Source organism: Gossypium raimondii, chromosome 8, assembly GCF_025698545.1.
Source record: "Gossypium raimondii isolate GPD5lz chromosome 8, ASM2569854v1, whole genome shotgun sequence".
Classification (NCBI taxonomy): Eukaryota; Viridiplantae; Streptophyta; class Magnoliopsida; order Malvales; family Malvaceae; genus Gossypium; species Gossypium raimondii.
This window is the reverse complement of record NC_068572.1, coordinates 50,282,071-50,293,716: the sequence shown is the minus strand read 5'-3', so window position 1 is coordinate 50,293,716 and position 11,646 is coordinate 50,282,071. Positions and strand designations below refer to the sequence as shown.

Below are 11,646 nucleotides of genomic sequence, written 5' to 3'. Positions count from 1 at the left end.
TTATATATAAATATACTTTATTTTTACATCGATATTTTTATATGATAAAACTTAATTTAAATAATGCATGTATATTAAATATACACTAAAAATGCAAAATTAAAATTAATTATAATTCTATCTATAATTAAGTTAAATATGTCATAGGAAATACAAACTGTAAAAAAATTGTAAAATTTTAAACTTAAAATATATTTATAAAAATTGTCATGTCATCACACCTTTTATGATTAGAAGTCTGTTAATTTCTGTTTATTTTCATTTTTGTTTAACAATTGTAAAACGCTGCGTTTAACTTAGTGATTAATGAAACGACGCGTTTAGGGGGAAGGCTCTGGTACGATCTAAAACGACATCGTGTAAGGGATATTCCCAGGTACTAAAAACGGTACGTTTTTGATGAGCTGTATCAACAGTTGTCAGCTATTGAGAAGCCGTTATCACCCTAAAAACGTCGAGCATGGGCTGGGAACGCAGTTATCGAATGAATACAGTCATCTTATACTCTTCTTTTCTCTAATCTTTCTCCTCTTATCTTCTTCTTCTTCTCTCTACTACTCTGTTTTTCTACTGGTTGCTCCGTGACATATTTGCTGCTCTATTTAGTTACTTATTTATTGCTTCAATTGTTTCCAGATAGAATGAATCAAATTTGACGCAAAGCGAAATCCAATAGTGGGTCTGATTCAATACTCTGATAAATACTTCGATAATGCTTACAAGTACAGGTAATCTAAATTTTCGTTCATTTCAGTCTCTCTAGTTTTCTCCCCTCACTTTTTTCCATTTTTTTAAAAATTTAGATTTAATATTTTCTATAATTTAATTTCTTTTTATATTTTAATAAATTTTTTGGGTGGAGACTGTATGCGTTGTTCTTCCTCCTGAAGTGGCCAAAGTATGTTCCTTTAGGGTTTTAATTGTATATTGTTTCATTTTTCAAAATTGATTCCAGTATTAGTGTAATTCTCATAAGGTTTTATACTACAACAGTTTGAATAGAAACTGAATTCTGGAAATTATGGTGCTGAGGCCAGTTGTCTTCATCATATACTGGCATCCTTGAATTAGAATTGAGGCAAGTTTTCAGGCATATTTATTTTGATCATTTGTATAAAATCCTATGTTGACAGTGGAAAGTTTTGTGGCGTCACCTGTTGTGATAGGTGGATGTGAAAGCTGCTAATATTAGGTGCTCGCCAAGTGTTTGATGAATTGTGGCTGAAAGAAAAGACAGGAACAGAAAGAATTTCCAGAGAGAGGGAAAAGAGAAATTGACAGAATAAGAGAGAATTTTAGAGAATAATTCCATACTGGATTTTCCATTCATCCCTTACAGTTTATATCCCTAGATTCTGCTTTACACACTTGACCGCAACAACAACATCTATCTAACAAAAAAGTAAAATGAAAATTGCAAAAATAGAACTAAATAGTAAATAAGAGTTGGGCTTTACTATTGACCCGTGTACTAACTCTCCAAGGACCTAACCACAATCAAATTAAGTGACCCAATAAAGCAATAAGACTAACTCAACAGATTTAGAAATTGCCCCTGCATCTTGATTTTTTCTTCTTTGGTTTTGAAAGAGGATTTTGAAACATTTTTGCTGATTTTCATGTTCACTATATTCATGTTTGAATCTGGTAGTTATGTTTATGGATGTAATATTGATGAGTAAAGAAATATTGATTATTGTCAAATGTTCATTTTGTTTTTCTCAGCGTGGATTTGAAAGATTGTCCAAGAAACAGTCATTTGGATTAAGGTTAGTTTCATTTCATTTTTCTTTCTTTTTTTGCTCTATCGTGTTTGAATATCTAATTTCAGCACTTTTGTATTCAGCTCTCTCCTGATACTTAAGGATTTGTTTATTAATATATGAACATGTTTTTAAAAGGATTTTATTATTATTAATATACGGGCAATCTGGAAAAGGGTTTTATTTCTCTTGTCTTAATCATGATAATTAGAGAATATAAGAGAAACTTGTTTTATGAACTTGATTTTAAAATGAAGTATTATTGCAGGTTAGAGTATCTTTTTCGAGGATCTGCCTGCAAAAGAATAGCTCTTATAAAGATTCACTTCTTTGCTAGCTGCAATTAAAAGGAAAATAAAATTAAAAGATTACAAATAAAAATTTTATTAGAAAGGTTTATATTTGAAAATATCTATATTTATAGAACTTGAGTATCTTAGTGAAGATGCTTGTATCTACAGATATAAGCTTTTATGCCATAAACTTATGTGAAACTGTAAATAGTGACATTAAATTTGTATGAATACTTTAATACTTGTTAGCTTTTTGCTGTGTAAGAGAATATATAAGGTTCGAAGTAGCACTGCATGTTATGGATGATGAGGTTAAATTTCATCAAATTTCTAGGTTTAAAAGAGTTCGTGTTGACATTTTTTGTGTGTTATGAATTCCAATGTAGCAAAAACGGGAGATTCTTTTTCCCTCTCCAAAATGCATACTATGCATTGCTATTTGGGCCCTCCACCACATTTACCATAAAAAACTGTTACTCCTAAATGATGCTCTCTCATTTGTAATATACATATATGTGTGTGTGTGCGTGTGTGTTTCCTTTTTTATGGTTTGACAGTTTTCTGAGTGTCCTTGCTCTAGTCTTCTCTGATCTCCAGCAGGTCAGCTCCACCACATTTACCATAAAAAATTACAGTGATTTGGATTCTATAATATTCAGAAGAAAGGGGGGGAAAACCGATGGAAGAGCCCCATTCAGTGAATAGTCCGAGGACAATCCTCAGTTTTTCAAAAAGAGGTAGAACAACAACAGCCTCCGTCTCATTTGTTGATCCAAATGACGAAAAATCTAATTCCGGGGAACATGGTCCAAAGCCTTCCGAGGTTTATGGCTTTGTTGGTTCCATTACAACAGTTGTTGCTACAGGTCCTAATCTCATGATTTCCCTCTTTTTCTATCATTACATTGTTTTTTATCCATGTTATTATTTAATTGTGTCAGATTTTATGTTTATTTTAGGTTTTGTTTAGTTGTGACTTCTGTTAATTGGTCTTTGTTTCTGGAAACATATCAAGCACTAGATAGCTTTTTTAACTTGATTTTTGTTGAACAATCAACCAAACTGGAAGTATAGTGTTAAATTTCAACGAAACTGAAGCTCGGTGGCTAAGTTTCACATTCACCCATAGCACGTTGACTAATTTCACTTTCACCTCAATAGTAAAATACGATTAATAAAACAATGAAATCAAGCTTTTTTTGGTAACATGTGGAAATCTAAGTTGGGGTCTGAGAAGGAATGTCTTGCATGCTCATTAGAAGACTTCACCATTGTTGTCTTTGTTGGAAGCATTAATATTTAAGTAGGAACTAATGGGTCTAGCTTAATACTGTTATGGTTCTCGAGTGTTGCTTTTCCAATTAATACTTGAGTATGCTTGGACATTCTTGTAAGCTGTGATATCTTAGAAATTGTTAAAATTTTGTTCGTATGGGTACACTTGTTTGTCCATTGCTCTTTGTAAACCTTAGTGCACAATCTCATTTAAAACTAGATGCATTTGAAGCTATGTAATGAGGGATTTGTTTAAAGGCCTAAACTATCTCACATATTTATCTAACATGTTTTTGCACAGCTATTTACTTAGCATGGGCATATATTCCTGAACCTTGGTTACATTCAATCGGGATCTTCTATTATCCTAGCAGGTCAGCAACATTTCCTTTGCTTACTCAATTTTGGTTTCACATACATCTCTATCCTAGTAAAAATGGATGATATAATGTGGGACTAAGTAGTTTGCTTGAGTGGTTGCTTTTATATATGTTTGGTGGTTTAATATTTGAGGGATGATCGGAGATCTAATATTACATCAAGAATGTGTTGAAACTTAGATCTTGGGATTTTATGGCAAAGAAAACAAAAAGGTAGATTGTAGGAAAGCAAATATAAGATCTTTGCTCAATTGACATGAGGGAAAAAGGAGAGAAGAATGAAAGAAAGAATAAGGCAGCAGTGGAATGCAGGCAGTCACACACTTATTTCTCGTTAAAAGAAGCTGAATTGAACTCTGATATATTCTCTTTGCTACTCTCTATTCAACTGAAAGTTACCGTAGGTTTATATTGGTTGTGAAGAAGTCTGCACCAATCTTGCAATTCTTTTAACCTCATTTTCAATAAGACAAAGTCCATAGGGAACCCAGGACCTCTTGAACTTATGTCTTGCTAACTTCCAGCGAAAGCTTTAACCATGACAGGAAGTCCTTGAAATGACGGGATTGAAATATGAAATATGGTAGTGGCCGAATGAATTTTCATGTAAGTTAAACAGAATGTATTGCTAATTTGGGAAGATTCTGCCTTTGTTGATCCATTCACTAACCTTCAAATTAGCTATGTGAAATTTTGTTGCCTAGACCATTGGTTTAACTTAACAATTTTGTTGTGAGGATAATATAGCTAATATTTGATTTTCAGATATTGGGCTTTGGCAGTTCCAAGTTATGCTATGGTAATAATAGTATTAGCTGTTATATTTTATGTCGGCCTCAACTTCATGTCAACCCCACCACCAACTTCATTAACCACAATGTTTGGTAAGTTTTAACTTGCGTTTCTATTGATGTGTTAATGGTTTGCATTTGGACCAGACATATCTATAAGGATACCATATTATTAGTCAAAATGGTTTGTTGAATAAATTTGTTCCAACATTTTCTAAATTCAGTATTCTTTGCATTGCAATTGCTTGACTGGACTTTATAGTCTATTTTACACTTCTTTGTAGATGAATTTAGTAGAGAACCTTCAAGCTTTTTGTCTCATATGGAGGGAGATGAACAGCCAATTGAACCCATATCTGATCTTGGGATCGACAAGATTAACGTTCTCATGTTCGATGATGCTAAATGATACATCCACTCTAGTTGTCCATCTATCCCGTCTCACCATTATTGGGAAGGAAGGAAACCGAATTAGTTGGCAAGTTTTGAAGAGATTTGAATGCATAAATTTTGATTGTTCGAGAAAAAAAAAGTAGGTTGTTTCTTTTTGTTAATGTGATAATGAACATATTGACTAGGCATAGAAATAATTTGTTTATCACTTCAAACAATTAGCAATAGATTTTTTTTTGCGGACTTCTTAAAATTTGTTTGGCAAGAAATTTTTTAAGGCATTAATATAAGATCCTTTACATGTAAGACCAATTGCAATTATGGCAGTATACTGCAATTGTCATTAGGGTTTAGGAGATATATTTCTTAGATGAATCAAGCTATCTTCACTTTGTGAGATAGTTTGTGTTAGGTCGTGTGCTCGGTACAACCCTTTCTTTTGTATCCAAAAAAAAAAAAAATCATATTGTACAATTTTCAATTGTTACAAGTTTTTATATTCCCATTATATTTGAGACTCACATTTAACTTTGATACCAGTCAATCAAGTAGGGGTGGTTGGTAATTTCAAGTTTTGATTTTGGATCTGAATTTCTTTGAGTTTTTTAGTTTTATTGTGGCTTCAAGTTATATGATTTTGACATTCGGATAGCTTAAAGAGTTGAGAATAAATATTTGCTATTGGGGAATGTAGTATAAGATTTGATGTATTTGTGATTGAGGGAACAACATCTGTTTTTAAAATAATATGATACAACTTTTAGCTGAGTGAGGTACTAAGAGTGATATAATCTCGTGGTTAGTGTGTTTGTTTAATTTTTATATGGTAGTTAATGCAAGTATTTTATATAACCTTAGTGCATTCAAGATGAATATGTTGATTTTGATTTCTGCATTCCTTTGAGACTTACTTCTACAACATTTTCTACAAATTTCACTTTCATCTTTCAAAGTTTTAATTTATTATAAATTGGGTAATTTCGTTATAGATTAAAGAAAGTAAAACGTGTTTCCATTTCGATATTGATCAAACTAGTCTCTCTCAAAAAAATTGGAGCAATTTAATCCCTCTCAATTTCGAAAACGATCAATTAAGGACAATTAATCATGGTGTTAACAACTTTCTCAATTGTATGTAATTTTGATTGGTATAATAACAAATTTAACCTTCGATGTTGACATATTTTGTTAATTTGGTCTTGATGCTAAAAATTTCAACAATTTTAACTTCAATTTACACATTTACAAAAATATTGTGGGCTAAATTTTTAAATCATGACCAAATTGATAGAATATGTATATTATGATAGCTAAATTTATTATTATACTTATCAAATTTATGTAAAATTGATTAAAAATATTAATCTTGGGATTAATTATCCTTGGTTGCTCACTTTCGAAATTGATAGGGATTAAATTGCTTCAATTTTTTAAGAGGGACCAATTTGCTCAATATCAAAATTGAAAGGAATGAAGAGATCTTTTATGAATTAAAAACATTCTAGAGACTTTTATAGATATATATATATATATATATATATTAATATTTTAAATTTCAATAAATTTAATAATGTGAATTTTAATTTTAAATGTAGGTAATCAATTTTTTAAAGAATTTGTATTATTAGATATTATAATAATAAATTAGTAAATAAAATTAATATTTTGATGATGAAATGTGTCTATAAATAATATTTATTTGGAGATTTAGAGACTAATATGTCATTAAATATTTATTTATTTTTAAAAGAGACAATTTTTGCCTGAAATATTTTTCTAATTATTTTAGTACTTTTTTTTATGAATTTAGGGACGACATTTTTCTTTAAAGCTTTGGGAATGAAATTTGTCCTTAATTATGAAAATAAAAATTAATAGTTGGGCGTGGAAAAAGTCCTTGAATTTAAGGGAGCTTATGCTGGAGGTTGGTGAGATAAAAGGTTCTTACAAAGCTAGTAAAGTTTGGGAGATTACAAGGAACAAGCAAGACAAAGTGCCTTGGCATAAGGTCATATAGGGAGGACTTTCAATTCCTAGGCATTCTTTTATTTCTTGGTTAGCAATTCAAAACATGCTACCAAATAAGGATAGGTTAATTTCTTGAGGTTGTCACCTTAACTCTGTTTGTGTTCTTTGTGGTGTTGCTGATGAAACTAGGGATCAAATTTATGTTGATTGTTCTTATTCTTAGATTCTCGGGGAGCCAAGTTTGGAGGCCTGTTCTTTTCATGAGGAACATGATTCTTGGCAGGATATGTTCGATTGGGTTCTTGGGAATGGCAGAGGAAGATCTCTTTCTTCAACTCCTCTTAGGCTGGCTTGGTGTGCATTTCTTTATATGATATGGAGAGAACATAATAGAAAGCTTCATCAAAGTTCGCCTACATTGGTTCAGGTTCTTTTCAAAAAAGCTAAAGGAGTTGAAAGGAATAGATTATCTAGATGTAAGTCAATTTTGAATGTTTCTGATTGTTTGACAAGAGAATGGGGACTCAACGCAATTATTGTGCATTTGTAGTGCTTTTTTCTTGTAGCGAACATTTGCTTTTTTCTTTTTTGGATGAATAAAAATTCTTACTTATCCAAAAAAATACATATATTACAATATCTTATATTATATGTGACAACGAAAAGCCAAAAAAGAAAAGAGTTCATTGAGAGAGAGAGAGCGAAGCATGCAAGTGTGCCAGGTAATGGAGAGATTTTTTTATCATATAGATAAGGTTAAAATGTGCTTTTGGTCCTTATACTTGTATAAAATTTGAGACTCGGTCCCTATACATAGAAGTTAAAATTCAATCCTCCTACTTTTTCAATTTAAAAATCCTAGTCCAATTATTGTCGTCGTTGGTAGTTTCTATCAAAGTTTATCAATTTAACATTTTCTTTGTCAATCATATGTCAGGCCATACAAGGACAACCTAATCAAAATTCCAAGTTGACAAATTTTGGCAAAAAATACTTACAGTTTTAATTACTAGACTGAATTGTTAAATAAAAAAGATTTAATTTTTAACTTTTTAAGTATAAAGGCTAAATCTCGAATTTTGTCAAACTATAGGGACTAACAACATATTTTAACCTATAGATACTTATTATAATGATAGGTACACATGGTAATGATATAATTAAGAAAAAAAAGTATAGTTTGATAAGTAAAAAAAATAAGGCTAAATAATTACTATAATAATATAAATATATCTATTGAGTTTTTTTTCCCATCCCTTCACTAAGCCATAAGCATGAACTCAATCCTGTTAAAAATGACTAAAGCCTCCAAGAAGATGATAAATCAAACTTAAAACAATACACTCACCTTCATCAAACTTTGGCTAAAAACTATAATGGAACCTTTATACTCCATATGCTATCAAATTGAAAATTCAAAACCGATACACTCACCTTCATCAAGCTCAAAGCTCATCCTAAGCTACGATCAGTTTAACCACTTCAGAATAAACATAAACATGATCGAATTCAAATGAATTTAAATCTTGAATACCAAATTTAGCTCAAACTCAGCTGGCTTTGATTACACTCCTATTATTCATAAACGTTAATGCCTTTTGGCTACTGGCTAACATTTTTGTTTAAAAAACAGAGACACTTTAGCTTTAGCTAAAACTCATCTCGCAAGCAAAGCAATATGCCAATTCAATGAGGCTTTTATTCCATTATCCCCATCACTATATACACCCCAACAAATGCATGTTAAACAAACCACGAAACAACTAAATCACTAAAAGAAACTATCCATTATTTTGGGAAAACGTTTCCAGATATGGCAACCTAAAGCTCACACTCACAGCAAACTTCTAAATCGCAGCAACCGATGAGAAGTGAGCCATGGATGTTCTCATAAAATATCAAATCAGATAAACTCACCTTCAGTGGTACGAGGGAAGATAAAAGCGGAAGCTTCGATTGAATCACAACCTTTAAATTTTGGAAATTTCTAGCTTCAAATAACAAATATCAAATTAAACAGAAAAATGGAATTAAACAAAAAGAAGGATTAGAGAGACGAACCCTAGACGAAACTTTGAAATTTTCAATTGGATTAAACAATTTCTACGTTTAGACGAACCCTTAGAAATACCAAAGAAAGAGAAAATATAGAGGGAAAGCAAATTTTTCTTTTTTTGTTTTTCTTTAACTAAATTTGATGATACTGGATACGAGGGATTAATATGATCATGGATGTGGGCCTTCATATCACTGAAATTTTAAAATAGAATTTTATTTGGAAATGGGCTTTAAATGACCCATTAATAGATTTTTTTAGATTAGTCATCCCCAAACTATTTCTTTTTATTTAAATCGTCCCCAAACTATTAAATGAAACAATGCAAAAGAAAATTTGGGGATATAAATGGAAAATGTTCTTGATATTGTTAAATTAAAGACAAGGAGACGATTATTTTATTATCCTCTTATTTTGTCCTTAAAAATTGCTTATTCTAAAATTTTTTACCAATTTTTAATTAAAATTATTCTTTCTTCTAAGCATGTCTTAGGGTTTTTTCGTTTCGTTCTTTTCGTCCTTTTCTATCAAGTCAGCGATAAGCAGTACAGGTTAAAGTAGCTTTTGTTTTATTTGATTTTGAATTAAAAGTATTCCAAAAACAAAGAATCAATATATCGACATCAATGGAAGAGAAACTAGCAAGACTTAATATCGAAGATGAGGAGGAAGATCCAGTTCTGGGGCAAGAAGAGGATGCTAACAGCGAAGATGAATATAATTTTTACCTAGTAGGAAGAGTCCCAACTGACAGCATGGTACACTTTCTTTCAATGAGTAATACCTAAAGTTATGACATCTGCTTGAGGGAGTTACAATTACAGAAATTGAAGACAAAAGGGTGCAATTTCGATTTTATAACACGATTGACTTGAATAGGGTTTGGGATGGAATGCCTTGGTTTTTTAATAGGCATCTGAATATCTTCCACCATTTAATGAAATGAGAGGATCCGGTCCAAGTCCCTCTTTTTCACACAAAATTCTGGGTACAAATCCATAATTTTCCAATGGGGTTCATGTCAGAAAGGATGGCACATCAATTTGGAAATTTCATTGGGGATTTTTTAGATTATGATGCTGTGGCAATAACTAGAGGAATAAAAATATTCATGCGTATCAAGGTAAGATTAAATGTTCGTCTCTCATTAAAAAGGAAGAAGTGTATAATTTATGAGAATGACAATTCTTCATATGCGATCTTCCAATATGAAAAATTATATTTGTTTTGTTTTCTATGTAGACGTTTAGGGCATAGAGAAAGCTCTTGCCCAATAAGGTTAACCATGAGATCACATGAGGCATAATTTGGGTGGGATAGTTCACTAAGAGCCCCGTCAAGAAGGGCGGAGCAAGCTGTGATATTTAAGGGAAGATCCGAAAGAAGGAGGAAAGACTAATGTGGACATGGAAAATAAGGATGAACAAAGGGCCACTAGATTTTCCAATGCAAGGCAATCGAACCAAATTAGAAACATGGGGATGATTACTATTCCTAATAGGGTGGTCAAAAACGGTGGGCGAACAGGTAAAAAACGAAGCCGAAGGCAAAGGATTGGTTTAGACCATATGAACTCATTAGAGGTAAATCAGGAGCTGAAAGATAGACCGATGGGATTAGTGGAAGGGAAGAAAAGGTAAAAGGTGCAAAAAAAATAATATATAAGGGATATTGTTTTTAGGTATACGAAGTTGGACAATGATTTATCGACGACCACAATGACCGTGGCCTGGGGCAACCCCGAACAGTTAAACGTCTCAAACACAAATTGAGGCAAGTCCAGCCTCAAAAATTTTTTCTTATTGAAATGAAAGTAAGTATGAAAAAGATAGAAAGTATAAGAAGGAAATGTGGATATGCGAATGGGATTAATGTAGGTGTTGAAGGTTCGAGAGGAGGTCTGTTATTAGGATGGAAGGATAACTTGAATGTTACTTTTAAAAGTTTCTCGAAATCACATAATGAAAGTTGAGGTAACTAAAGAGAAAGAAGAGGTGTGTTGGAGACTTACAAGTTTCTACGGTTCCCCTGTGGAACAGTTGCGGAAAGAGTCGTGGAACTTATTAAGACAGTTAAAAGGGAATAGCCAATTTCTGTGGCTGGTTGTGGATGATTTCAATGAGATAATGTATTCTTTTGAGAAAAAAGAAGGTCGTGTGTGTAAAGATAGAAAAATGTTTGCTTTTAGAGAAGTTCTAGAAGATAGCGATTTAAATGACCTTGGTTTCTTAGGACAATGGTTTACATGAGAAATGAAAAGATTACTAGAAAAAACCATTATGGAAAGGCTTGATAGGGGAGTTGCAAGTTCAGCTTGGTGGGAGATTTTTCCAAGATTTTTGGTTGTTCATTTAAATCATAGCTTTTCTAACCATTGTCCATTATTAGTTTATATAGAAGAAAGGAAAAGGGGGAGGTTAATGCAAGGCGACTTTCCTTTCAGATTTGATGCAAATTGGATTTTGGAAGAGGTTTTTAAGGATTAAGTTAAAAAAGAGTGGGATTATTATGGGAATACGTTATAAAAAAAACTTGATGGGTTGGGGAATTCATTAAAAGAGTGGGTGAAAATAAAAAAAGGACTCTGGTATAGAAGAAGGGTGTAACACCCCTAACCCATATCCGTCATCGGAATAGGGTTACGGAGTATTACAGAGTTTATATTTCAAAACTATCAAAAATATTAAAATATTTAATTCTTATCATCAATCACAGCAAAACCAATCC

General features: G+C 31.9%; 1 protein-coding gene and 1 long non-coding RNA gene across 9 annotated transcripts; one reads left to right on the top strand and one right to left on the bottom strand.

The window, feature by feature from the left end:
* The first annotated feature begins 443 nt into the window (after positions 1–443).
* On the top strand, positions 444–5,201 carry LOC105791935 (phosphatidylinositol N-acetylglucosaminyltransferase subunit P). Of its 8 annotated transcripts, none has more exons than XM_052634547.1 (8): positions 444–728; positions 863–898; positions 994–1,078; positions 1,726–1,769; positions 2,716–2,922; positions 3,633–3,705; positions 4,477–4,595; positions 4,787–5,201. In XM_052634547.1, the coding sequence occupies exons 5-8, from the start codon at positions 2,736–2,738 to the stop codon at positions 4,909–4,911; spliced, it is 504 nt and encodes a 167-aa protein (XP_052490507.1). In that variant the 5' UTR covers positions 444–728; positions 863–898; positions 994–1,078; positions 1,726–1,769; positions 2,716–2,735; the 3' UTR covers positions 4,912–5,201. The 8 variants fall into 8 exon arrangements, with proteins under 8 accessions (XP_052490507.1, XP_052490508.1, XP_052490506.1 ...); XM_052634546.1 differs by having other exon boundaries at positions 446–728; positions 2,654–2,922; XM_012620245.2 differs by having other exon boundaries at positions 446–728; positions 2,637–2,922.
* Positions 5,202–8,381: 3,180 nt separating this feature from the next.
* Positions 8,382–9,039, bottom strand: LOC128042972 (uncharacterized). The gene is made up of 2 exons (XR_008198608.1): positions 8,925–9,039; positions 8,382–8,854 (listed from the first exon to the last, which is right to left on the bottom strand). It is a non-coding gene; the product is annotated as an uncharacterized LOC128042972 (long non-coding RNA).
* Positions 9,040–11,646: the final 2,607 nt, after the last annotated feature.